The sequence below is a fragment of the Pteronotus mesoamericanus genome, unplaced genomic scaffold (assembly GCF_021234165.1).
Source record: "Pteronotus mesoamericanus isolate MK-2021 breed Mesoamerican mustached bat unplaced genomic scaffold, CSHL_Meso_final contig_1018, whole genome shotgun sequence".
Classification (NCBI taxonomy): domain Eukaryota; kingdom Metazoa; phylum Chordata; class Mammalia; order Chiroptera; family Mormoopidae; genus Pteronotus; species Pteronotus mesoamericanus.
Genome location: NW_026555002.1, coordinates 4,313,424 through 4,341,351, shown reverse-complemented (window position 1 = coordinate 4,341,351; position 27,928 = coordinate 4,313,424). Strand labels below are relative to the sequence as shown.

Here is a 27,928-nt window from a genome sequence, read left to right as displayed (position 1 = left end):
AGCATTCCATAAACCTTATTCCTCTGTAACTTAGACTTCAGTGTGCCGCGCAGTGTGCGCAAATTCTTAAACCCTCCTTCAGGTTTGGTGGTTTCTGAATCCCGAGAGTTGAAACCAGGCGGGAAGACCCTCTTCACTCTCAAAGAAGATGACAGCCCAACAGAGAGGTAACTTCTGTTTACATGGAACTCAGAAATCTCCTGCAAATCATGGTAAGGCTGCAAACGAACAAAAACACTGATTAAACCGTGAAAGATAATGTAGCAAAATGACTCCTTCAAGTCATGCTGGTTTGTTGGTCAGGGGCGTCTTTTATGTGTTTTGCGGGGGTTTCTATTGTGCTGCTGCGCTGGACTGAGAGAGCGAGCGAGCGATCGTATACCCAGAATATCAATACAGGAAGGGACTTTAGAGAATTTGCTAATCCGAACCCTGCTTTACATATGAGGAGACTCAGGCCCACAGAGGCGAAGACATTGTCCACCGGTCACAGGAAGTTGGGGCAGAGTTAGAATTAGGCCCTAAGGCTCCTGACCTGCAGTTTGGGCTCTTTGCACATTAAGCTGGCGATATTTTTAGCAGCATGGCTGGGTGATTATTATTCTCCCTGGTGAAATTTCTCCATCCAGGTTGGAACACCCAGGTTAGGTAAGCATTTATTTGGTGGATTTCCTGTAAGCGTGGTGTTTGTTTATCTTCACTCTTGGCTAGGACTTGGTGTTTTGATTCATTCTTTGTTGCTCAAGGTGACATTTAATGTGATTTCAGGAAGTAGGTAAAATTGTAGTGTAAGCCAAGGCTTCCTTGGAGATCTCGTATGGGTTTTCCTAGCTTTCCTTCCTCTTTTTGTCCGCCGTTCACCCGTGTGTGCACCCACCCAATTTTTCCTTTCATGTAATTCAACGCACAGTTTTCTCAGCTTTCCTTATTTGCCAGACTTTCTGTCAGTGAAAGACATGGTCACTGTCACCAGGAAGATAAACATCTAGTTAGGGAAATAAGGAGAATCCACTGAGATTCAAGATGGACTGTTATAAATGGCATACAGGAAAGGACATCAGAATGCTACAGAGGCCCTAATGAAGAGATATATTCCAGCTGCAAAACTTGATAGAGGAGGTGGCATTTGAACTTGAAGGATGGATAGGATCTTTCTTTTTCTGTTAACAAGTTTATCTTTAAATTTTTTACATACAGTAAGGGCTCAGTTTTTGCATTTGTGTACACCTGTGCCACCACCCCTCAAATCAAAGTATAGAACTATTCCAGCACCCCTTGTGCCTCCTCCCAATCAGTACTGCATCCCTCCATCCTGATAACCACTCCTCTGACTTCTGTTAACATAGATCCGTTTTATCCGTTTTTGAATTTCATTTAAATATCATACCGTATGAGCCTGGCTTTTTTCATTCATCGGTATTTTTTGTGAGACTCATCCATATATATGTAGCAGTTGTTTCTTTTTAATTGCTGAGTAGTATTCCACTGTATGTATATAGCACTGTTTATGTGTTCTACTGTTGATGGACATTTAGGTTATCAATTTTTGGCTTTATTAACAAATCTGCAGTGAGTATTCTTATGTTTTTTTTAGGCGGATTTGTGAATTCATTTCTAGGAGAGGAGCTGCTGGCTTGTATGGTGTGCACGTGATCAGCAATAGTAGATAATGCCAGTCTGGCAAGTGTTTGTGCCAATTTTCACCTTCAACCAGCAATGTAAGAGTTCTGGTTGACTCTTATCCTTGTCAATACCGGGTGTTGTCAGTCTTATTTCTAGCCATTTTGGCTAAATATAGCATCTCATAACATACAGTTCTTATTTACCTCATCTCTGGTGTTGAGGGCCTTTCCATGTGCTTTTTTGCTATTTGAATGTCCTCTTCTGTGAAATGCTTGTTCAAGTCTTTTGTTTACTTTTTTTTTTAAACTGGTCTGTTTATCTTCTTACTGATTCATAGTTCTTTTTATAGCCTGGATATGGAGTTCTTTGTCTGATATATGCTTGCAAATATCCTTTCCAAGTCTGTGGCTTGTTTTTTCACTGTTCTTACTGATGTCTTTTGACACACAGAAATTCTTAATTCTTAATTCCAATGCAATAGTTGTGTTTTCTTTTATGATTTGTGCTTTTTTGCATAGAGTTTAAGCAATCGTTGTGTACAGGATCAGTAGGGTTTTATTTATTTATTTATTTATTTATTTAAATCCGTCATCGTTTATTGAGTCCTATATGAAAGGATTCTCAGGTTATGGGCAAAGGTCATGGTCAAGAATGCGGAGTCCACACTGGGCCCTCTTTCGTGGTACTTGCATCATGCTCACGTCTGAGTCCTTATAAGAATGTTAGTAGTTGAAAAGCACATAACCTGTCAGCACCATCGATACCCCAGCAACGCTCCCTTTGTTCACATTGACATACTTGTTGTAATACTGGTAGTAACCTTTTTGAAATGATTCAGCAGTGCTTTTAGGGATGAAATCCTGCATTGGTATCCAGCTTGGCAGCTCCTCTATTTTGACACCATTGAGCTTCTCCTTCAATGGTACTACTGACGCCATTTTGGATTCGGGGTGTTGTTGATAGGAAATACGAAGGAAGAGATTTACAAAGTAGATAGAGCAAGGATGAGGCCCTGCTGTGAGTGAGGGAGGGTGTAAATTGTGTTGGGCTTGGGAAAGCCTGGAGTTTAGGCTGTAAAGAGGGTGAGGCAAGACAAAGCTGGGAGGGTAGGCGGGAGGCATACTACAAAAGGCTTTAGCTGCAGCCTTGGAGTCTGGACATTGTTCTGGAGGAAGTGGAGGCACTGCCAGAATATTTATGAACTCAAACAGAATTAGCTGTCCTCCTTTCACCAGATTTGCCCCTCCTCTCCGCAGCCCTCTTCACTTACCACCCCCGCCAGACAGCTGTGCCTTCCCCAGCTGGAATCCTGGGTGATAGCCTCCTTCCCTTTCTCTGCCTTCAGCTGGTCACAAGTATGATAGCTTCTATGGTCTAAATGTCTCCAACAACATTTTTTCTTTTACATGCCCAGATGCCACTACCTTTGTTCCAGAGCTCACAGTCCCTCCTCGGGAATATAGCAAGTCACTTCAAGGGTTCCCCTGCTCCAGTTCTCTCCACATCCAGTTCATTCCTGTAGTGGCTGGTGGGATCAATCTAAAATGGCAAATTTTCATACCTCTCCACACCTTAAAAACCCTAACTTGCCCCTCCGCGCCCTTAAGGTAAAAGAAAAACTCCGTTATATGGCTTACACCCTTTGTGATTCATTTGCTTATTCTTTCAGGCTCACCTCAAGCCTAACCTCCTCCAGAAGCCTGCCTTAAATCACCTCTTCCCAGGGAGAGCCTTAGCCTGTGCTCCTAGGTACCTGTGGCAACCGTCTGTCATAGCCAGATAGACCTATCTCTCCCAGGGGGCAGTGAGCTCCCCCAAGTAGGAACTTTGCTGTACTTAGGTATTTACTGGGAATAGTGCCAGGCCGGTGGTTTCCTGGGCCCTGGATGACCCGACCCCAGCTCCGTAGCCCTCATTTTTGAAACCTGGTTCCAGCCGCTCTGGGTATCTTTTCTGCATCAGTTACGTGTTGCACAGTGCAATAGTCACTGCCCCCTTTTCCTGCCCCCTTTTGCCTGGAAGATACCTGTTTTTTCTTCCCCAACATACTCTCTCTGGTGCTTCCAAAGTGTTGTCTCTCATAGCACTCAATACATGCAAGCTTTTTGAGGGCAAGAACCTTGTTTTTTCTTAACATAACCTTCTAGAACATAATAGATGCTAAAGACATTTTTTAAAATAAATCAGCGGGTTGGCGTTAGGCTCCTTTGCTTCTGTTCTGACTTCTGCACTCTAAGGCACAAGAGGCAAATACAGGTCTTTTCCTCGTCCTCAGGATCCGAACGTCTGTGTTGTATACTGTACTTCAAAGGAGTCAGCTTAAGTGATCAGTTATGTAGTCATTCCTTGGCCATCTTACTGGAGAGTTGGTATGTTCCAAATGCAGCCACAAATGTCATTTTGGTCACAGAGGCATTGTTGGCTCCACCCAACAGTGCTTATTTTAAAAACTTGAAGTGACGTCAAGAACATGGTCGTCGGCCTCAGATAGCCTGTTCCAAAGCGGACTTTGCTACTTACTGGCTTTTGGATTTTTATGCTTCGTTAATTCACCTGAAAAATGTGGATAATATTACAGGCCATAGAGTTATGAGAATTCAGCGAGACAATGTAAAGCGCTTGGCACATGCAAAAACGTTTAATAAACAGTCGTTGTTATTAGGCTTACTGTATGTCTCCATACCCTAGGGTAGGTACAGTTGCCATAGGGAGCTCCTAGGGGGTAAAGCTCTGCCGAAGGGATGGATTTCAGGTCCAGGATGGTTATAGTTTGGGCCCTAGTACCGCCTAGGCTGTGTTCCCTCTCTGTGGCCTCTGCCCACTCCGATTCCTGGGCTACAGTCCGACAGGGACCCCTTCTCCAGGCCGGACCCCGGTGGAGGTGTGAGGCTGTGACACAGCGAGAGGAACCTAGTCTGGGCGGAACTCGAATGCAGCAGCGGGAGGCTTCTGGGGGAGCGGTAAGGCCGACGGGTCGGCGGAGTTGGAAAAGCGTCGGACGCCGGGCCGATCATGGACGCTTGACAACCTGCGGGCAGGCGCCGGGAGGCCGAGACAGCGACCTAGAGGACGGAGAGGCGGCGAGGACAGGTAGGGGCCAGCGAGAAGGTGGGACCCGGCCAGACAGGTTCGTCGGAACTGTCCGGTTTCGCGCCCGCCGCCCGGAGAGCCCGCGGCCGTCCCGCCCCGCCCCCGCCCCGGGGAGCGCGCCCCGCGGCTCCGCACTCCGCACCCGCGGTCCAGTCCGGAGCACGCCGCCGGTCCGCCCCCGCTGAAGTCCATCTTAGCCTGAGACCCTCAGCTCCCGCACTGCGGCTGCTCTCGCTTCCCCACCCCCAAAGGCTGCCTCTTTGCCCCTCTGCTATCCATCAGAATAGCGCCCCCCACGACGGGAATTCATCACCCCTGTGCCTCCAGCCTCCTCGGGCCCTCCCACTCCAGAAGAAAGCGATTATCATCAGCGCCTTCTCATCTCTTTCCCTCTACGGGCTTTGCTCTTTACGCTGAGATTTTTTTTTTTTGAGAGACCGAAATTTCTGTACGTTTGTCTAATGCCTCGCCACCCCAGGCCCTTCCATTCAATCTGTTCACATGTGTCCACTTGGAAGGGAGGCTTTCGTTTCATCTCCCCCTTTTTCCTCCCATCCTCTTCTCTCTCCTCTTACTTCGTCCCTTCTCAATAACCTTTATTCCGTGCCACTTCACTTTTTCTGTTTCCGACAAGACTGTAGTAACCCTAAGTGAGACTACATACATGTTTCTCTTAATACCGTAAAAGGGCTGTAGTCCTGTGTGCTTGCCTCCCCAGGAAAACTTAGTTTCCCCTGGACCAAACCTTCCTTCTTTGAATTGTCCTGTGCTTCAGCTTACAGTAATTTTTCCCCTTTATTTTGTTGTACTGCTCCGATATGTATCATTCTTGGAGGAGTAATCTTTTCTTATGTAGGATTCCTGTACAGTAAGTTCGCAGTGTGGTGTGTCCACATACACTCAGCATGTGATTAGATTATGCAGTTGAGGGACTTCCTGTCCCTAATGTCTTCAGGTTGGCAATACAGTGTCTTCATTGTTTTCTCAGATCTTTGTATTGTTTTCTTGAGGATTTATATAAATCCTCAAATCACGTTTGGTAAAATGTCACTTCTCAGTTGGAGGCCAAATTGAGGGATGTTTTTCCGGAACTTACATATCATGTATTTTCTTAGTTTGAATATGTTGCTGCTTATCTTTCAAGGTGATTTCCCCTCTTTTTCTATCCTTAAATGACCTCTTTGATTAAATGAGACATCTTTCTTGTCTTTTTTTTTTTTTTTTTTTTTTTTGTCTTTTTCTTGTCTGTACCTGGCTGCAGGTGGGAGTCTTAAGACACACTGGAAGCTGCAGCTGATTGCTTTTGCGTACATCTGCCACCTCTGTATGGGCAAGATTCTCTTTTTCTTAACTAGAGTCTGTAAAAGAGGTGGATATAAAACGGCTACTGAGGAATTCCTGTGTGTTTCTTTAGGTCCTAGTTAGGTTTATGGGCTTAGAACATGCTGCCTTTGGAAAGGGGTCAGATGGGGATTAATTGGGTTTTACCAAGTGTGTTTCAAACCTCGGAATAAGAACAGAACTTCTTTAACTCCAGGCTAAACCCTACCCATCTCACAAAGTGGTCACAGCCCCTGTACTCAGGAACTGGTTTTTCTTTTTTAATACTATAAAATTATTCTGATATCTGATTCAGCGTTAAATAAGCATAGACTATGCAAAGGAGAAGGAAAAATGATGGGAACACTTTTCTTTTGGACAGATCTTAAGGCCAGAGAATGGCAGGTGAACAGAAACCCTCAAGTAACCTCCTGGAACAGTTTATTTTACTAGCCAAAGGCACTAGCGGCTCAGCCCTCACTGCCCTCATAAGCCAAGTCTTGGAGGCGCCTGGAGTGTATGTCTTTGGAGAACTGCTGGAGCTGGCCAATGTGCAGGAGGTAAGGGCGGTTTCTGAACAATTTCTTTATCTTCTGTGCTCTAAGCCTTCCTTTGAGTCTCCAGGTGTCCACGGAACTTCAGTGCCACAGCAGCGCAGACCTGTGAGGTGCCCTGTTGAGGGAGGGATGGGGATTGGTGGGGCAGGGGAAGACAGCACGGACAAAGTCCTGGGCTCCTTCTAGTCAGCATTTTCATCTGAACTGGAGGTATGACGAGATTGGGTTGCTCATTGAAAGATAGAGAAAAATTTAGTTGAACCTAGTAAGTTAGAAACGTAGAGTATAATAAGCATGGAGGGATGTTTAATGGGTAGTTTCAGGCATTCTTAGGGACAAAGCCCTCCAGTGCAGACACCGGCCAGGAAGGCCGGTCAGGCGCCTAGGCGCGGAGAACGCTGCTGTCGCCCCTGCGATGGGCACGCGGAGGGGTGTGTTGTTCCTGCGGAAAGGGCCAGTGCTGTGCGGTGTGTAAAGCAGGTGTGTGAAAAGGGTGTGACTGACAAGCCGGAAAGTAGTCCTTTTTGCTTTGTTTTCTTCTTTGTTTGATTGTAATTATTAATACCGTGGTATCCATTTTGGTGGTTGTGCCTTGAAAATGAGATGATGCAGTGAAGAATGACCAGGTGGAATAAAGAGATATAAAGCAACCTCTACTTCTCAACCTCTCCTTCCCCCTCTGGGTGTTTTTGTATATTTATCCCTCACTATCCGTAGGAGATGGGTTCTAGGATCCCGCTCTGATGCTCAAGTCTCCTATGTGAAGTAGCATAGTGTTTGCATAAATGGCAGGGTGTTTCTACACGTCACATCATTCCCGTGGGTTCCGCATAGTGTTTGTGCGTGGCTAATTCAGGGTCTGCTTATTGGAACTTCCTGGGATTGTTTTCCAAATGTTTTTGATTCATGAGTAGTTGAATCACCAGTGTGAAATCTGGATATGCAAAATGACTGTATTTACTCATTGACTGATACTTTTATATTTATTGATTGAGATAGCGATCTGGCGACATTTTTATCACTTTGGGGGTTGCGTCCAGGCGCTCTTGGTGGGGTGTGTCGGCTTCCTTTTTCCCATCACCGCTTCTTTCTGGCTGCCAGGATGGTGCTGGCCCTGCGAATGGCTTTCACCTGCGAATCCAGGCGGTACTAGTTCTTGTGGGTCGTGTGCATGACGCTGCTGAGGGTGGCCTGGCGTTCTTGTTGTTGGTGGCCCACACAGAGCAGGTGGTTGGCTTTCGTTGGCTGGTCCATCACTTCACGACTACTAGGCCACCTTTGCTGTTGGATGCTGGCTCCACGCCCGCAGCTCTGTGGTAAATCACCCACTCTAGTAGGAGTTGCAGGCCTGCGGCTGCGCATCTGCTCATTCCTCTTGCTCAGGAGACTGAAGCAGCTCCCCGTGACCATCCATTGCAGATGCGAGGACATGGCATCCTCTCTTCGCCTTGCAGCACCCCGTGACTGAAAGAGCTGCTTTTATTTTTTAATTGTGGGCTTTAAAAAAAAATTTTTTTGTTGTGCAATTACAGTTGTCCCCATTTTTTCCCCCAACTCTGAACTTTTGTTTAGTATCAGTTTTGTTTCCTAGACTGTATGCTGTGTTGTGTTCACGATGTTTCCTTAGAGCTTAATGTGTAGACTGACACACGGTGGGCTTTCAGGCCAAATTTAACATATCAGAGATGGAAAAGGAATGCGGTGAGGAAAATTGAAGAGAACTGGGTTCTCTTTAAAATAGACTTTATTTTTTAGTGCAGTTTTACTGTCACAGCAAAATTGGAAGCAGAGATTTACCATATAACCCCTCCGCTCACACATGCATAGCCTCCCCCATTACCAGTACCCCTCACCAGCATGGAACCTGCTCTGACACCTCGTCACCACCCAAAGTTTGTAATTCACCGTGGGTTCCCTCGTGGTGTTGTATAGTCTGTGGGGTTGAACAAAGGCCTAATGACTTCTATTCACTAGTACAGTATCATACAGAGTAGTTTCACTGCTCTAAAAATCCTCCGTGTTTTACGTATTTATCCCTCCCTTCCATCCATCTAACCCATGGCAACCGCTGATTTTCTCTCTTTGTAGTTTTGACTTTTCCATTCTGTTACAGATGGAATCCTACAGTACGTAGCCTTTTTAGATTGGCTTCTTTCACTTAGTAACATGCATTTAAATTTCCTCTATGTCTTTTCATGGCTTGATAGCGAATCATTTCAACAGAAAAGATGAATAAAGGGTAATATGTTCCTTCAGGTTCATGAAAAGCCTGGAAGAATATGCCAACTGGTTGTTTTGTAATTATGAGATTAGCTAAGAGGCGATAGATGAATATTAAAGCCAGAAGGACTTTATTGATTTGGGCCAGTGGGAAAAGTTCTGGAGTATCCGCTTTAGAGAAAATAGTCTGTTACAGCTAGTTTTATAAATATCTGTCTGAAAAATGGGGGCTAGATTTGACGGTCTCATCTACTTCTGACTCAGAACTTCAGGAGGTTGTTGATAAACCTGAGAAGGTCGCCTGGGGTGTTCGGATGCCTGCTCTCAGTGGGGTGCTTAGCAAATCAACTACATCTCCCCACAGTTTGTTTTTTCCGTTTGCGAGCTGGGAATAAGCTTAGTTGCCTTTCTGTCGTCTGAAATTACAGATGTAGTTCTTGGAACTTTTTTTAAAAAGATAAAATTGAGTAGTATTACCATTGGTGTCCACAGAATAACTTGGGTATTCCTGTTGAGATTTTACTGAGTTGGTAAATTGGCAGAGCAATGGGTCCATTTTTGTGAGTAAAAAACACCCATGTAAGATAATTGAGAGTAGAGCGAGCGGTTCAGGCAGAACAGTATCTTTTTTCGATTTTCTTCTGCAGATAGCTCTTTGACACCAGTGTTAGGTAATTTTTTTTAAAAAAAGATTTTATTTATTTATTTTCAGAGAGAGGGGAAGGGAGGGAGAAAGGGAGGGAGAGAAACATCAATGTGTGAAAGGAACATGAATCCGCTGCCTCTTGCACACACCCAGCTGGGGGCCTGGCCTGCAGTCCAGGCCTGGGGCCCGACGGGGAATCAAACCCATGACCCTCCCGTTGGCAGGCCGGTGCTCAGTCCACTGAGCCACACCAGCCAGGGCAGGAATGGGTAATTTTAATGAAAATTTTTATTTGGGATAGCCTGATACCCTGGCTTTCTATCCCAACCTAGCACTTCTGTTGCACCTTAATGCTATGCTACTCTCTCCCAGCGTCACAGTCCACATAGAGTTATGAAACGTGGAATCAGCCTCATGCTTAAATTGTTCAGTTTGGATTGCTAGTGGCTCGTGCTGTATCTGCCAGTCTGGGGTGTGGACAAGGCGGCTCCAGTGTTCATTTTAGTGGCAAGGGAATCTTGAGAAAACTTGAACTGCTTCAAATATTTACTGTTTTTTTTGCACATGTGGAAGCAAAAGTCGTCGCCAGGGCATGCTGTATGGAGCATAAAACATGTATTCCTGAGAGAAGAGTTAAATTTGGGGCTTTAATAATCTTCCTTATTTTTTCCCAAAGAATGAAAGTGTTGGAAGGGACCAGCTAATAAAACAGGACAGGACTGTGGCACATGGTCACCCACCCTCTGCTTGAACACTGCAGTGATTGGTAGACAGCTTGGCCTGTGAACTCTTTCTTTTCCTCCTCAGCTGGCAGAAGGAGCTAATGCAGCTTACCTGCAGTTGCTGAACCTGTTTGCGTACGGAACATACCCAGATTATATAGGTGAGTTGGTTAAGGTCCTCCAAAGACCCTTCTTAATTACGCCCCTCGGTTCAGACGTGTTGCCTCCACGAGGATTGCTCAGGTTTGGGATGTAAAGCATGGGGCGGGGCCTTCTTGACCTGGCTCCTTCGCATCCCACTGCGCCCTGTAGGCGGTCTCACCTGTGACTCTCCCCTCTCACCTTTTACTTCCCAGTGTGTGGGGCGGGGCCTGTGTGTGCTCCTCCGTAAATCGAGCCCCTGCCTGGTGTCCAGGCGAGAGTCTTGGGAGCCGGTGTTTGTAGAACACTTGGAGTGCGGTGAAATGTCAGGGTGCCCGCTCGTAAAGTATGTAAGCATTGTAAATAGTGTCGAAATAATACCGCTATACTGTATTGAAGAAACTTTGGAAAATAGGGGGAAAAAGTCACTCTCAGTTGTACCAGCATTAAACTGCTGTTAGCATTATGGGGCTGGATTTTCCCGTCTGCTTGGGTTTTTCGTTCTGTAGGTATAATTAGATTATGTATACAGTTTTCTATCTTGCTTTTTCCCACTTATTTCATAGGCATTTATCCATGTGTTAAGTCTTATGTATTCATTTTTACTATTCCATAATCTAATACTCCGTAATCTACTTAGTCCATTCTCTTTTGCAGGTCATTGGAGTCATTTAAAATTAGACTCATAAATAGCATGTCCAAACGCTAACTTACCTTCCACTCAAGCCTTGTTTGCTCAGCTTCCCTGGTTTATTTTAGTGGCCTGACAAAAGCCTTGTAGTTTATTTTAGCGGCGTGACTCAGGGCCTTCTCTACTATACCCCTGGTTTCCCCTCTTTCTCGCTGTCCTCCTTGCTGGTCACTTCTACTTTTTGCTGCTGTCAGACTGGACAGTTTGCCACTTGCCAGGTTTTTTCTGGCTTTCGCTTTGTTCCAGTGAGCGTGTCCTCTGTTTCTGTTCTCACTGAAGAGGCAGCACCGCGCAGACTCTGGAACCAGAGCTGCAGTCAGTCTCCTCTCCCACCAGTTGTGCCCTCTGGCACGTTACGTAATCTTCAGCTCCTCCGTTTCCTTCTGTGTGGTGGTCCAGGCCCACGGTCCTCTCCCTGCACCCTCAGGCTGGATGTTTCAGAATTAGAATTTGGGGGACTCTCAGAAGGTAAAAGGATGCATATGCCTTTCTTTGTAACACCCTTGAGGGGTGTGGGCAGTGCCTGTAGTCAAACGGCCATAATTTTGCAGCAAAGCACGTGAATATTCACAACTAGTGGGATAAAAAGCCCGCCTCAGTTCAGGTCAAGAATTGCTACCAGCTGAATGTTAGCACCACATCAAGGAAAGAAAATCCGTTTGGATCCCCCTTTTTGGAATCCAGGATTATGAATAAGGCACTGGAAGCTTTAGAGTCTACCTTGTGGGGCTGTTGTGCGGACTGACCGAGTGTGTGTGTGCATCTCGGTCTGTGTGAGGGCCTCCGCCAAGCACAGCTTGCTGCCTGTTACCTGCCGCTGCTGCCTTCGCTGCTCTTAGCATCGCTGCTATTACTGAAATCTTGCCCGTCCTTCAAGGCTCATTTCAGACTCTGTATTTTTTTTCCCCTCTCTCGTATCTCCCTGATGGGATTGGGCTCACTTGCTCTCTGTCTCTCACGCCTCCCCGCGCCCCCGCCCCCGCTTTCCCTAGTGCTCTCTCCCCCTTTCTCCCTCCCTCCTCTCCCTCTCTTTCTCACCTTTTTGCCCTCTTCTGGTAGTTTGTACCTTTCTTCTGTTAGTTCTGTCTCACACATAACAGATGCCCAGTGAAAATGTGCTGAATTTGATTGAATGTCACAAAGGCCACAAATAGTATTCCATTAAGATAATTGTCGAATCCTTTTGTGTATTCATGCCTGGATTTTCAGGAGCTCCTTGTGTGCAGAGACTTGAGTGTTGACTTTGGAAGCACATGGTCTTCCGAAGAAGACAGGAGGTGCCTGTGGGACATTTGCCACGTGAATAAGCACAGGGCCATGACAGTTTTTCAGCAGTGGATTTGGGGTGGGGAAATGGTGTGCTTCTTCCACAAAAGAAACCTAATTTTGTTTTGTGTCTTGATTTTTGTGGTGGGTGGGACTGAGCAGCCAACAAGGAGAGCCTGCCAGAGCTGAGCACCGCGCAGCAGAACAAGCTGAAACACCTTACCATTGTGAGCTTGGCGTCGAGAATGAAGGTACGGTCCTGCACCCTCTCCTGTCTTCTCGCCCTGAGGCAGGCCTCTCATTGGCATCGTTGTGGGATTCCCAGCTACACAGAGTAGAGTCAGAGCATAAATGTGCAAAATTTGCTTGACAAAGGACAAAAGGGAAAAAGACAATTAAAATAGTGTTGATAGTTACTCACCCTCCCATTTAGGAGAAGTGTGCCCAGGAGTGATTGTGAACCAGCAGGTCCCAGTCCTGGCGTGCTGCGGCGTGAGCGTGTTCCTAATTCTGAGGGGAGACTGCTCTCTAGAGATAGGCATTTTTCAAACAGCAGGGCATCCCTAGGCAAGTTAACCACTTCATCTATTGCTCGGTGTGTGGTGAACTGTGCTAATGCGCAAGGAAAAACTTGCTATGTTGGACTTACTGAGAAGCAGATTTTTGACAGGCTGCCTTCCTCTGAGGATTTTCAAGGTTAATTACACTCATCGGAGTTTTTGCCTTACATGCTAGCTTTAGATCCGAACCTTCTGTGAGATGTCACTCCACTATATCCGACTTCTCTGCCCCACTCAGTTTAGAAGCAGCCTTGCAAATAGCTGCTCATAGTCATTAACAAGAAGATCCAGGTTCGGTTAATTTATAGTCAGTTTGGCTCTCTGCCTAGTCCCAGCCTAAGTGTCTTAAGTATTTGTGCAACTGTGCCTTTGAAAAAGTTGCTTTTAGCATTTTCCATCTGTGATTGAGCTTCAGAGGTACGTGTTTGTTCTTCCGTTGCCATTTCAGTGGCTGAAATCACTTTACCTGATCTAATCACAGACTTCTGATTCTCAGCCTGACATTTCAGATGGGAGGCCTATTTTGTTAGGAGGTGAAGGACCTTTTTGTTTTTTTGTCCCGATCATGGACTTTGTAAGTGTAGCAAAGAGTAGGAGTACATTTTTCCTTCATTTCTACAACCTGTCATTGTAAGCCCACCTACGGCCCCCTGGTTTTAGACCTTCAGTCATAGAAAACCCCTCCAGGTGTGTTTGCTGTTACTCTCTTCTCTGTATGCATTTTCCTCCCGTCAATTTCTGCAGATTTGATCACTATGTTAATTTTTAGACTAAAAGTAATGTGTCAGGATTTGCAGAAAACTGGATGTTTAGATTTCCAGTTGTCTTGGAGCCATGCAGAATGATGGTATAGCCCAATAAAGGACTGCTTTTGGGAATTGACAGTGGTTGCAGAGTCTGAGCGAACAACTGTAAACCTCAGGATGACCTCTGAGCTGGCTGCACTACCGGCCACCTGTAGGTGGGTGTGTTAGCCTGCATGTGTTTTTGCCTGCATTCTGCCGGGTAAGCCCTCAGTTTTCCTCGCCAGCATCTGAGATTATTTGGAGTTTTGTGATGCTCTGGCATTTTAGGCAAAGTCTGCAAGCTTCTAGAAAGTGGCAGAGTGGCATATACCAAGTATTTCCCTTTCTCTTCTGGAAAGAGTTTTTAGGACCTCAAAGAGTTTGCTTCAACGCGTGAAAGCTGAAGGTGGGGCAAAGTCCAGGAGGCAGAGAATCTGAGAGAAGCATTCCTAGATGCTGTGGGTCTTGTTGGCATCCCACAGGCCTCACAGCTTATTTAGCCATCTCTTGTTGCCATAAATGTTAATAATTATCACGGCACTGCATTTCCCAAAGCCTTGAGGCAGCTGTTGGCCAGGCCATGTCGGTAATACCTGTATTTCTTTAATGTTTGCCAGTGGTTTTTGTAAATGTCACATGGCCTTATCTGCAGTGTATCCCCTACTCCGTGCTGCTGAAGGACCTGGAGATGCGGAATCTCCGGGAACTGGAAGACCTTATCATCGAGGCCGTCTACACTGACATCATCCAGGGCAAGCTGGACCAGCGAAACCAGCTGCTGGAAGTGGATTTCTGCATTGGCCGTGACATCCGAAAGAAGGACATCAATAATATTGTTAAGACCTTGCATGAATGGTGAGGCTGAAAGATGGAGGGCTGTCTTCTCTTTAGGGAGGGGGAGATCTAGCCTCTGCCTGGGGAGATATGGCCCCTCCAGGCACTCGCCAGGGCCGCCTGGGGGAAGTTTGCCAGAGAGCGAGGGGCTACATTTGTGACGATAGCCGTGCGGTAACGGGAATCGTTTCAGGCTTCCTCGTGCCTCGACGGTAAAAGAGTTCTTGTCCTAGTGCATCTGGGCGCTATTTAACGGTGGGTTGTAAAACGCCCAGGGTTGGCAGGCGGAGCCTCTGAAGCCCAGCTATGGGACACCAACCCTGTGCTTTCCAAACCAGCCTCAGAGTTTGACCAAGCACAGGAAGTTGGTGTTGGTAAGATTCTTCGGGTGAGAGAACCCATGTTCAGCGGCAGTAACGTTGGGCTAGTGTCTATAAAACATTGTGAGGGATAGTGAAGACAAGGAGTGGGTTATTCTGAGCTGGAACACAGACTCACACTATGTGAACGAAACAACATTCTGGTATAGAAAGAGGAGTGGGATGTTTGCATGTACTCTATTTTAATAGAATTTGATGTTGCAAGAGCTGTTTCAGGTTCTATAAGGGTTTGTTACGAAGTTATTTAAATGGTTTGGGTCTTATAAAGCCAGATGGACCTTCTGGGAGATCAGGTTTTAGCTGAGTTTTGAAGGAGGGCCAGGGTGAGGGCATGGTGGGAGGTGGGGAGGGCGCGTTGCCAGGCAGGCTCATGGCAGTTTGGGGGTCAGGAAGCAGAGAGGGCAAACGTGGTGCAGAGGGGGAGAGAAACTATTTCCTATAAAAGAGTCGGAATCTCTGGCTTATCCCGAAGAGAGTATACCTAGATTTGACCCCCTGGGGTCTAACGATTTCCCCCACCCCAAGTTCCCTAGTTTTCCTCACTTCAGCTACTATTGGCCCACCCCGCACCCCCAGTTCTAGCCTCGGTGTGACCCCAGACGCCTTCCCTTTATAACCTCTGACCAAAGCAGGAACTTCTAAAAGATTGCGGAACTCTTAAAGCAAAATAAATGGGAAATAAACTTAGAAAGTGCCTCTAACATGAAATTGGTCTGGCATACAAAATCTAGCTGTCCAACCCACTGACGTTGGCTGTCCTATGTGTTTTTGATGTGGCAGATACATTTTTCACATCCGTATTCTGGCTTCCTGTTTCTAGCCTCCACCATGTTTCCACCCAGAGGTGGCCCCGTCCCAGGAGGTTTGTTAGTATAGATTCTTAACACTTTGTTTAGGCATTGGAGTTCAGTCTGAAACAAAATTGGGATGTAAAGCGGCCCCACAAATAGGGCAAAATGTTCACAGCTACTGAGTCTTCAGTGAAGGGTATGGGGGATTCACTGTACTATTCTTCCAACATTTTTTAGGTTTAAAATTTTCAAAATAAAAAGTAGGGAAAAGAAAATGATGGGGGTGAGAGGAAGTAACTTCTGAGAAAGGGGGCAATATTCAAAATAGGATGCTTTTAGAAAATAGTTTTTTCTTTCAAGAAAAGTGTAAGTTCTCTCGATTCCTGTTACCTCATAATGTGTCAAACTTCCCCATGGGATACAGAGGTTGGAGAGTAAAGCTGTATTCTAAGAAGCTGCCCCACGTACTCCATGTTTGTTGCCCTGAGCTGTAGGTTTAGAAGCGCTTGTCCTTTGGAAGGAGTGGAGGGGCAAGAGCCCGGGCTGAGGGCTGACGCAAGACCCGCCCCGTAAGGAGCTGGGAGGAGAGCACCCGGCATTACCGTGGCTCAGGACCGGGGTCTGCTTTGCAGGTGTGATGGCTGTGAAGCGGTTCTGCTGGGCATCGAGCAGCAAGTCCTGAGAGCCAACCAGTACAAGGAGAACCACAGCCGAACCCAGCAGCAGGTGGAGGCAGAGGTAGGGGAAGGGGACTCTGTTCCCCGCTCCATGGGCTCCCTGTCTGCTCCTTCGTCTTGGGAGTCTTGTTCTAGATGAAACAAGCAGTTACAACAAACGGGCGCCGGCCCCGTGCGCGGGTCGGGGTGAGTGTGCCATGCTCTCCGTTGCTCTCTGCTCTTGGTGCTCTCCCTCTCCTTTCTGCTTGCGGGTTGGCAGAGGGCCAGCAGGCTGGGAAAGCAGAGGGTTGTGATTCCTCAATACACGTGCACTCGGCAGCTGGAGAGCAAAAGACGCGAGGTCGGGGGTATACTTTAAAGATGGGTAGGAAGAGGCTCCAGTCCAAACCCTTCTTAGTGTTGCTCTAGAGTGCGCAGTGAGAGAGCAGCTTCCCTGGTTACATCGGCTTTGGACAGCAGCAGGGCGCAGAGCTGACATGCCACTTGAATTGATAACCAGTCATTGGGGTGCCTGAAGTTGAGCCACTAAATAAATTATGCAGAATAGATTTCAGACCCCTATAGCCAGGTTGTGATTATAGCAAGAAACGTACCTTGCTGTACGTTTCTTGCTATACGTCGTAGGGAAAACTTTCAGCTCTCTCTGTTTTGACTCACAGTGGAAACAGAACAGCAGTTTTGAAAATTAGACTATAAGAATAAGAACATTCGAATTCAGAGAGCAACATCATCAATGTTTAATTTTTTTTTTTGAAAACTAGCAAAGGATTGTGAAAAAGTTTTCTCTGAAGGGGTAAAATATTTTCATATTACTTTATTGTTTTAGAAGTAGATTTAGAATTATTGCCAATGCTGTAGACCTATTTAAATTTTTTATTTTACTTTACTATTTACTGATTTTAGAGAGAGAGAGGATTGGGGGAGAGAGGAAAAAAAACATTGGTTAGTTGTTCCACTTATGTATGCATTCATTGGTTGACTCTTGTGTGCACCCTGACTGGGGATCCACCCGCAGCCTTGGCGTATTGGGATGGCCTTCTGACCCACTGAGCTAGCTGGCTGGGGCCAGCTGTAGACCTTTTTCTGGAGATTTATTATATATTTGTAGGTACCTAAAGAATGATACTTAAAAACAGCATCTTTAACATTGCATCAATCCTAGGAAGTCAGTAAAACTTATCAATGATGTACAAAGGTACAATTTTTCCTTTTACTTCATTTTAATTTTTAGTATCAACAGGATGTCATAAAGATATGTACATTTCTCCTCAATTAAAAAATTCTTGCTGAGAAATGATAGGAGCTACAATAAACAGCCATAGCCACAAGGTGGCGAGGAGGGTGGTGGTTCGCAGGCGCGGTGCAGGGAGGGGCGGTCGGACGGCCCTGTGGGCCCCGGTTCCGCTCCGCAGCTCCGGCTGTGTGGTGGGTGTTCTCTGAACTACACATGTGTTATATAACCTCTAAAAATGTGTAGTACGTTTTATACTAAAAAAAGAAGGAAAGGAAAAAATGTGGTGGATGAAATGCAAGTGAAGGTGAAAGTGTGTGACTGTGGTGTTAGCGACACTGGTTGTTCAGGACGCGTGTGGCCTCTCGACAGGACACAGGCTCCTGCCTTGGGCTCAGTGGGCACTTCTGTGTGTGCCTGGAGCCTGGACTCTCTGCAGTGACCTCAGAATTTGCTTGGAGCCCTATAGATCAAAGTATTGGAATTGGAAGTCTTTTTTTAATGTGATAGGGCTTAGCGTGTTGATGGTATTCCGTGAGTTTTATACACCAGGCGTCCAGGAGTGGCAGAGCGGGGCCTGGAATTACAGCTAAGGAGCAATAAACTGCTCTGTGTTCGAAGGGGGATTTGTGAAATTAGATTTCCCCTACTCTGTTACACGTATCCTTGAAAATAAAGCCCGTGTCTTTTGTGTCTTTGTAAGATCAGCTCCTCGTCCCATGCCCAACCCCTCGTGGTTGCGCATGTGTTTACTGAACTGAGTTTCTGGCACAACCTATAAGTGTACTGCTAAACTCTGCTTTTTATGAACTAGAGTGAATTTATTTTGGATACACACACATTCCCCTGTGTACTATACATACCTACTCTGTGGGTGTTCAATCCATCATTAATTTTAAACCCTACTTTTAGCTAAAGAAATATGAACTACTTTTAATTTAGCTTTAGCCAAAGACAAATTCAACTATGAACGTAAGCCCGCTGCTTCTCTAATAAGCTGTGTTATTACCTTCGTGACTCTGGTGGCCTCTTCTCTGACCTGTGTGACTGATGCCTGAATCAAGCCGGAAGGCTAACCACCCTGTTCTCTCCATTGACTCTAACCTCCGAACCAAAGCCTGGAAACGCGTGAGGTTTGGAGCCTGCGTGAGACCAGCCGTCCCTAACCTGCTTGAAAGAGCCCGGTGGCGGCTGGCTGCCCCGTTGTGCCGGGTCCGTTGTCATCTGCGTTACGGTAGGGGGTGGGCTTGGACGGTGGCCCTTAGCCAAGGGGAATGAATGATACTGCTTTGAGAATTTTGAACAGTGCAAGTTTATTTCCGTGACGGAACGGCATCTGATGAAAGAAGGTCTGTGTGAGCAAAGGCACTTTAGACACTTGGCTGATGTTGAGGCACAACCAACACTTAGACAACAGTGTGGGCAAAATCTTTAAATAAGGATTATTATTTTTAAAAAAAAAAGAAAAGAAAAGAGAGCCAGGATGTGGGTTTGTCATCGGCGCCTCACTGATGCAAAGCATGGCTGTGGATACCTTGGCTGGCAGAGCCTGATGCTGCCACCAGGTGGCAGTAAAGATTAGATTAAGTTCAAGGGGAAAAAACTTGAGGAGACGCCTTAATAAAGACCACCTTCAGTAAGAACAAAGATAATCTGATTTAAGAATCTTCTGGAAAACTGGAACAGACCAGTATGAGAAGAGGGAGAGAGCGGCCAAAGCTCGAGGCTTGCCAGCTTCTCATTCAGCAAACGATCAGACCCCGGAGTGTAGGACGCTGATGGTCCCACGGCAGAGGCCTGCTAAGTATTTGTTGACTGGCGAAGAAAATAAGTCTACAAAGAACAAAGATGTAATTCTGTCATGCTCTGCTGGTGTTTATGCTTCTGTTGCACTTGACCTAACTTTTTTAGTCATTCTGTCAACTGAGTTGGTGATTTTTTCTTATCTGTCCTTAAATTAGGTTGCTTTTTGTCAGAGGGAAAAACTTGATGTTTCCCCTCTAAATCTTAAAATAGCATCTTCCTCTTGGTGAGTTGTAGCTTTAAGAGCCTTCCCTCTTCATTAAGCCAGCCCTATCTTTTTACCTAAAAATATTCTCTCCTTTTCCCTTCTCACCAAAATAACACACATTGATTAGTTAGAATTCCAGCATTCCTGGGGAAGATACAATGATAACTTTATGAGCTGTTCCATTGTCTCTGAACGAGCACTCTGGAGGGGAGGTAATGATTGGTTAAAGCCTCATAAAGCATGTCCTCATTCATATTTGATTTCGGAGTGTGTGTTTCTTCATATTTGAAGGTGTGTATGTCTGATGTTGTATGGAATGTTAACATGCAGCTGTCGCCACATTTACAGAGTAGGCTTTGTTCGAGTCAGGTGGGTAGTAAAGCTCAGTTGGACAAAGTAAGCACCGCTTCCCATGATGTAGGAGATCCCTCAGGATTAAGGTAGTGGCTTCCTGAGGCCTGTTGGCTGTAGGAGTGCAGCGCACCAAAGGGTGCCTCCCGGCTGCTCCCGGAGAGCGCGCTCCCCCTCTCCCCGCTGTCCGCCTGCGCCTCCACCTGGCCTCACAGCTGAGAGGAGTGTTCCTACCTGGGAAGCCCTTCTCTCTCCTTTTGCCTGAATATTTAAGGCCTGGTCAGCAAGACGGCAGTTTTGTCAGCAGGTGCAGTCCCATCTGAAAATTCCTGGGACCCATGTTTTGAAGGACTTTTTAACTCCAGGTCATCTTGGGTGATGGGACAGGGATGACCTGCAAGCCAGGCCACTCAGGGAAGAAAATTAGTAGGGACTGTGGGGGAGTATTTGTCCTCATTTAAAGGGTGGCTCCGTGAAAGGGGGATTAATTGGACTTCTCAAGATTGTTTCATGAGGGCAGAACAGGTTGCATTGGTGGGCCTACCTGGGCAGCCAGTCTGGGGTCCCTGAAGGCCCTGTCTACAGTGAGACCTGCCCAGCTACTGCAAGAAGCTGATTGACTCTTAAACACCCTTCAACTATGGGAGTGCTTGGGCCAGCAGCCTCTTATATGAGCTCTGGTTGTTTAAAATGCTAACAATCGAGCTGACCTGAGCCAGGCGTACCTGTAATAGAACCCAGTGTGACAACCACGTCGCTGCTCCCAGCCGGGCTGAGACTTTGTGGAGGATGAAGGGTCTCATTTCTTAGGCTGAGGGACACCTGCCCGGGAAGCCCTGTTCTCTCTGGAGGCCTTCCTCACATTCCTTTCTGGAGGAGCTAGATGTGAACATCAGAAACCTGAAGGAGCCGGGGCTGTAAGGCCACGTGAGCGCGGGGAGCTGTCTGGCAAGTGCAGGGGAGGGCGGGCAGGCCAGCATGGGCTGGAGTGGTCCGCGCAGGTTGGCGGAGAAGGTGCTGGGCCTGCAGGGAGGGCCAGAGGTCTGGCTAAGGGGGAGGCTCGCCCAGGCAGAGCAGCAGGGTGCGGGAAGGACCGCGGACTGGCGTGAGTGGAGAGCGCGTGTTAGGGAAGAGGGAAGGAAGGTACAGGATCTTGAGTGGTGTTTCAGAAATGGAGAAAGAACCAAGTTTTTCTTTGGGGGAAAGTCTCATTTTCTTGCATGAGACCAGAGTCACTGAGCACCCCAAATAAGGGCTTATTGGAAGGGTACTACTTGAAAAGGTAGATAGGCATTAGAATAAAGGGGAGGGAGGTGTGAGCTATTGACAGGATCCTGAATCAAAGACCTTTAAATGGAATTGAGTTACCAAGAGACAGAGCCCAGCGGTAGGGACAGAAAGAGAACCTGTGACTTCAAGTTACATTAAAGGATATGAAACTGGGAGTGCTGGGCTTTGGGCCAGAAGGAATACATGCAGCCAAAGGGGCAAAGCACTGGGGTCAGCTGAGCTGGGGGCCGCGGAGAGGTTGGTGGAGAGCTGCCTTGCTGGGGGTGCGCGCGCAGGTGCATGTGCCACGGGCCGAGCCTGCGTGTTGGGCTGGCAGGGCAGGAACTTTCCCTCAGCTCAGCCGTGGACACTGTGATGACAAAGCCAGCCACAATCGCTTGAGATCACTGTAAAAAGAGAAGCTCCAGTTAATTTCTGATAGGCTTGTAATGACATATTCTACAGAAATGTGGGGGCAAAGGATCACAAATAGAACCATTATTTGGGAATTTATTAAATACCTTTTCCTTATTCATGCGTGGATTGCGAGACTGTCAGTGAATATAAGACACTGTTGAACGAACTCAAAAAGAGTCCCAAGCCTTTAGAAGTAAATGATAAAGATTTTATTAAAGGGTCTTAGGGCTTGTAAACTGGAAGCACAACCAGGCAATATCTGGAATGCTTCAAAGAAGAAAGAAAGCAGAGGCCTCTTACAGTAAGAAGTACATTCTTGAGAAGAGTCAATCTTGCATTCTTAGCCTCTGGGTGATAGCCCTCCGGATATCCGATGGTCTGGAGACTGAGCATTCCTCCCCAGGCCTTCGGGGGTGGTCGGGGGTTGTCTGGCGGTGTGATGTGCGTCCAGGCACTGATGCAGGACTGGAAAGTTCAAGAATTCAAGTGCCCGGGCTCATTCAAGCAGGAACAGATGCGTTTCCTCAGGCTCACCCTACTTGATTTTAGTAATTTAACAGCTTGACTGTAGTAACAACATTTTGTTCTTTCATTTTTTTCCTCAATATAGTAAATGAAATACTTGACATAGAAAACTATTTGTAGCTATACATTGATTGTTTAGTAAGTTATTGCAGAAAGAACTTGAGGAAATAAGGTCAAATGGTATTTCTCAGCAAAGATGAAATTAAGGAAACTAGATTTTTAGTAAGCTCTTTTGCCTGGAAAGATACCATTTTTGGAAATATAGGCCTTGTATTTTTTAACAAATCCTTTTTTTAAAAGAGATTTTTATTTATTTACTTTTAGAGAGAGGGGAAGGGAATGAGAAAGGGAGGGAGAGAAACTACTTGTGTTGGGCTTAGAGGTTCCTAGGCGAAGCCAAGCTGTGAATCCAGGCCGGCTGCTGCTAGTGCTGGGCCTGGGGCTCACTGAGGCCAGCTGTTGCTTATTTGAGAGGATTTAGGAAGTAGTGAAGCATGAGCCAAGACCAGCTATTCATCCATATGAAGCTACTATTAACAGTTGTAAGTTGGTCAGGATGGAGCCTCAGGGGATCTCCAGAGGCAAACAGTGTTAGCCAGGTTGATGGAGTCTCAGATACGCACTGGCCTGCTGGTTCTGTGGCTCTGTCGGGGGAGGGTTCAGAAAAGGGACAGTGGCCTCTGCCCCTTTTTTCTGGGTGAAAGCTGTCCCCCAGCTCTCACCTTGATGACAGACACTTCAGTTCCTCTCTTTATGCCACTGGTGCCTTCAAGCTGCTAGCCTGCTGCCGGAGCTCGGAAGGAGTGAGTCTGAGTGAGTCTGTGTGTGGGTTCCTTAAGAGGAGCTGCTTGGGACTCCAGCAGTTTCTTCCACCAACTCAGTCCCTGCTGGTTTTGCAGCCAGACATTGTGGGGACTTACCCTCTTGGCACTGGAACCCTGGGCTGGAGGGCCTGGTGCAGGGCTGGGACTTCTCGCTCCCGAGATAGCCCTCCCAAATTTTTATCCACCACAGGTGGATGTGGTTCCATGTCGTTGCCCCTCCTACCGGTGTGGATGAATGTGGTTTCTTTAATTCCATAGTTGTCAGACTTCTATTCAACCCTATCTGTGTTTGATGGTTCTGATGGTTATTTTGTAATTCAGTTGTAATTTTGATGTGGTCCTGCGAGGAGGTAAGCTGTTTTTACCTCTGCTGCCATCTTGACCAGAAGTCCAGGTCTTGAATTTCTAATGTTTTATTTAGATAAAATTTTGCCTGCTTTTGGGGAAACTTTAAAACAAATTACTCAGGCAGTGCATCCCAGCTACTGAAAGTATGGGAATGAATCTTGTTTTCTTTCATTGTCTTAATGTACCGTATTTTTAAGTTGCAGTACCTTTTAACACACTGGAAATCAGAGGTAATTGACATACAAAGAAACATACTTGTCTTGCTGTGAGCTCTTGTTAAGGTCCTAACTAGTTTTCCTCAGAATACTTAGAAAGCATCACACTTGGATGCTTTGGGAGGCCTTGGAATGTTTTTATAAACATTTTTTTTTTTTGTATATGTTGTTTTTACACTTTTTTTAAATTAGCATAGCTATAACTCTTTTTTGAGATGTATAGGAGCTGACATCTGTTTAAGTAATTTGCATTTTCAGAAGTGATTTCTATTTTGATTCTTTCAATATTTACTAGTAAGTTATTTTTGCTTAAGAAGAAAAAAATGAAAGATACCAGGGAATTGCAATCTGTTTTATATGCAAATATAGAGTGGAAAATGGTTAGTGGAATTAGCCATGACTTCAGTTCTGTCTTATTTTAATCCATTTATTTACCTACATTCTAAGTTCTAAGTCTTGTGAATATCTATTATTAAATATAATATTATATAGATTGAGGTTACACATAAATCCTTTTTCACTTAACAGTACTTTTTGTTTATTATTGGTTTATAACTAAAATATTAATATGAACTAGAGATTTGCCACTTGTTTGTATAACTAACACAGGGTAGCATATATGCAAATAAATTCTTACTAAGTAAAAAATAAAAGCAGTAACTGAGAAATCACATTTCTTAATCTCTTCTCCAAGGGTATCAGAATATGCCTTGGAATAAAACATACAAAAACAATTATATCTTTTATAAGAGAAAGAGTGTCAAGCCATCCACTTGCTCCAGATTTTCTTCTCCGTCTCACCAAGTCACTCCTGAACAAGACATCCCAGGCGGCAGTGAGCCACTGTGGGGAGGTCCGAGACGGCACCCCTTGGCCTGGCAGGACACCCTGGGAAACCCAGGCTTGACTAGGCAGCCCTCGGTTTTCACCATCGCAGCCTACGGTCCCCTCTGCTCCTCTCAGAAGGTTCTGGTGTTGATGGATGTGACAGCAGTTTGCGGCATGGCTGTTCCTGTATCTCAAAACAGCAACAAAAATCAAAATTAAAAAATGACCTCCAGTCTAGTTGAGGCTTAGTCTGTAGGTGATAGATCTCCCCCAGGCATGTAAGTTTTTGTCCTGCTCTCACAGCACTGTTTCCGCTCAGCATTTGTACTATCTGTTACTCAGGCTCCCGATTCTCTGCTGAGAACTTCTGACCCTGACAACTCCCTTCTCCCTCTGTACGAAACCAAGCCTGCTTCCCAGAGCACGTGGAGTCCCCCTTGCTTTCTCACAGTGAGCCCATGCTGCCTTACTCTGTACTGCCTTTCTTTTTCTTCTTTTTTTTTTAAGATTTTATTTATTTATTTTTAGACAGAGGGTGGGGGAGAGAAAAAGAGAAACATCAATGTATGGTTACTACTAGGGGCCTGGCCCACGCATCCCAGGCATGTGCCCTGACTGGGAGTCACACCAGCGACCCTGTGGTTTACAGGCTGGCACTCAGTCCACTGAGCCACACCAGCTGGGGCAATCTTTCTTCTAATGATTTAAAAAAAATCCTAATACTTCCTCTTCTGCTTTTCTTCCTCTCAGCTAGCTAAAGGGCAAAAGCATCAAAGATCCGTTAGAACTGGTGTTGGGGAATGTGTATAAACAGGTATGAGGGTGGTACAATCACTTTTCAGAAGGCAATATAGCAAGAGTTATTAAACTGTAAAATGCGCAAACTCTTTGATCTGAAAGCTCACTTCTGGGAATATGTCCTCCACAGATGTTCCCAAAAGTATGCAAAGGTAAACATAGAAGGTCGTCATAGGGTCTCTGTACACGGTGAAAACAAGCTGGGAGCTAATTTGAAGATTGTAGTGCATTCATAGTGGAATAGTACACAGATGTTACAGAGAACGTGTGTTCTGATGTGGGACAGTGTTCAAGAGTTGCCTAAATATGTTGGAGCCCCTCCTTTGTTAAGTGAAGAAAGGCGTTCTGAAAACAGTAGTGTGATGGCATTGTGCAATTTTTTTTTTTTTTTTTTTACTACATTTTCATTATCACTTATTTGGCTGAAGTTCATTCTCTAATTGTTTATTCAGGAAGGACTTACGGAGCTTGTGAAAATACTTGGTGTCATATATGAACAACATCAGTCAGCTGAGTCTAGAATTCTTGGTCATTCTTTTTCTTTTGTAATTATTTATTTACTTGAGAAAGAGAAAGAGAAGAGAGAAACACTGATTTGCGGTTCCACTTATTAATGCACTCATTGATTGGTTGGTTCTAGTACATGCCCTGACCACGGATCGAACCCACAACCTTGGTGCATCGGGGCAACGTTCTAACCCACTTAGCGGCCCGGCCAGGGCTGCCTTTCTTTTTCCAAGGCCATTCTAGTCACTGCTTTCTTTCACCTTTGGTGTCACACCTCTTTGCCAAATGGTCCACTTCCACGTGGCCTTTCCCTTCCAACCATGCACACGTTAGGTCCACTTTTCTGTTTGACTCATTGCCACGTGTCTTCCACGAGTAGCCCCTGCTTGTTTCTCCTCACCTGGGTTTCTGAGGATAACTTCAGGTTTTCCTGCAGAGGATTCTGGCTTCTTCCCTCGTGGCCCCTATTGTGACGAGAATGCATTTCGGTGGGTTTCCGGTGCTTACAGACTGAGCACACAAATTCTGTGTCTCCCTCCAGGTTACCAACATCAAGAAGACTCTCAAAGCCACCGCATCCTCCTCAGCTCAGGAGATGGAGCAACAGCTGGCCGAACGGGAGTGTCCCCCTCATGCTGAGCAGCGGCAGCCCACCAAGAAGATGTCCAAAGTGAAAGGCCTGGTCTCCAGCCGCCACTAGGGCCGGCTGGGGCAGCTGGCACTCACCGGGCCTGGGGCAGCTGGGGAGGGGACACCAAGGGCCTGTTTCCTCCTCTCTCTACCTTCAGTGAGTTCCAGACCTGCCCACCCCGCACCAGCGTCCCTCCCCTGTTGGTACTGTTCCAGAAGAACCGTTATGTCCTTTCTCTCGCCCGCTCCCGCCTTCCCCAGCTGTTCCCTTCAGACTCAGGGGCTCCACTGATGCCACCCAGCAGGGCCGGACACTGCCCAGCCGCCCTCCCGGAGGCTCTTGTCTCTGTTCAAGGGCTTGTCTCCCTCCTGCGTTTTTTTCCTCTGTGTGTGTGTGTGTGTTTTTGTTGTTTTTTTGTTTTGTTTTTTTTTGCTCCATGTCATTTTGTCAGGCTGGTCATAGCCAGAGGCAGCTTTATCTGGCCCACAGGGATGACGAAGAAGGGGTCCCCTCTCTGAGTGAGGAGGGGCTCCCTCCAGCCCCACGGACCACAGAACCCACATGGGGCAGGCTCTCTGTCACCAGGAAGCCAGAGGCTTTGTCCTCCCCTCCTGCCTCGCCCTGGTGGGCAGTGCCGATCGGACCAGGCGGGGAGGGCGTGATGCTGGGCTGTGTTTACTAAACCTGCGGGTCTCCAGCCTCCTAGGCCCAGCTCTAGTCTCTCTCTAGTTGGGAGCACTGGGTTGACTGACATCTGCTATCTGAGCACCAGTGGCGGGTGCTGTGGGCCTGCGTGATGGCAGGAGCCTCTTCAGCGTGGCGTCCTCTGCCGCCTCTGCCTCCTCAGACCGGCCTCGGTGAGAAAGCCCGGGCTGCCCGCTGCGGCTGTCCACCCGCACGTGCTCGCCCAAGACCTTTAATCACTCCCGGCTGCGTCCGTGCTGGGACGGTGGTGCCGAGGCCCCTCTCCTTGGGGAAGGACCTGCTGGCTGCTTCTGTCTCTTGCGTTCCACCCTCCTTGGCCAATGACCCAGAGCCCTCTGATGATGGCGTTCTCCTGGCAAGAGGAAAGGACTTGACTAGCCTTTCTGAACTTGAACCGTTTCGGGTTATATTTTGATTTTTTTTTTTTTTTTTGTACAGGTTCTGATTCTAATACATTTCAACATGCCTTTTCCCCCTCGTGTCCATGTTTGTGGCAGGCTACTCGCCGGGGGACTGTCACCTGGTCGGAGGGTGGCGTGGCTGTATGTGCGTGTGTTTTTTTTAAGGGGAAGTGGAGGTCTGGGCTAATACTAAGGTTCATTGAGGGGGGGAAAAGCACATTCTAGAACAAAAAATAAAAGTGTAGATTTGCTGTGCGTGACTGGCGTGCAGGGTTGCGAGCCGGTGGACCCGGAGGGCCTTGGGAGGAGGGGCTGCAGGGAAGCGCGCACCTCCTCCTCCCCCAGCGCGCCGGGCAGCTGCCCGCCGTTGACCTGATGGGGACGGGTTATTCTCGTTCGCCCTTTAAGCTGACTCGTGTGCCCATACACCATATAACATGTCCCCCGGGAGAGGCCAATTCCCAAAGTATGTTTCACAAATGCCCGGGCAGATGCTCCCTGGAGAAGGGGCCCCGTTAAATAAATCTAGTACCCCCTGCACCCCACATCCTCACTGGGACTTCA

General features: G+C 46.7%; 1 protein-coding gene across 3 annotated transcripts; it reads left to right on the top strand.

The window, feature by feature from the left end:
* The first annotated feature begins 23 nt into the window (after positions 1–23).
* Positions 24–27,361, top strand: COPS7B (COP9 signalosome subunit 7B). Of its 3 annotated transcripts, none has more exons than XM_054571561.1 (7): positions 24–212; positions 6,416–6,593; positions 10,264–10,339; positions 12,439–12,527; positions 14,274–14,476; positions 16,259–16,364; positions 26,169–27,361. In XM_054571561.1, the coding sequence occupies exons 2-7, from the start codon at positions 6,432–6,434 to the stop codon at positions 26,325–26,327; spliced, it is 795 nt and encodes a 264-aa protein (XP_054427536.1). In that variant the 5' UTR covers positions 24–212; positions 6,416–6,431; the 3' UTR covers positions 26,328–27,361. The 3 variants fall into 3 exon arrangements, with proteins under 3 accessions (XP_054427536.1, XP_054427551.1, XP_054427543.1); XM_054571568.1 differs by lacking the exon at positions 24–212 and adding an exon at positions 3,605–4,713; XM_054571576.1 differs by lacking the exon at positions 6,416–6,593.
* The last annotated feature ends 567 nt before the right edge of the window (positions 27,362–27,928 follow it).

Coding starts and splice junctions, on each gene's coding strand:
- COPS7B (XM_054571561.1), top strand. CDS start 6,432: ATGGCAGGTGAACAGAAACCCTCAAGTAACCTCCTGGAACAGTTTATT. Junction 10,340..12,438: donor AACATACCCAGATTATATAG/GTGAGTTGGTTA, acceptor GGGACTGAGCAG/CCAACAAGGAGAGCCTGCCA. Junction 16,365..26,168: donor AGCAGCAGGTGGAGGCAGAG/GTAGGGGAAGGG, acceptor GTCTCCCTCCAG/GTTACCAACATCAAGAAGAC.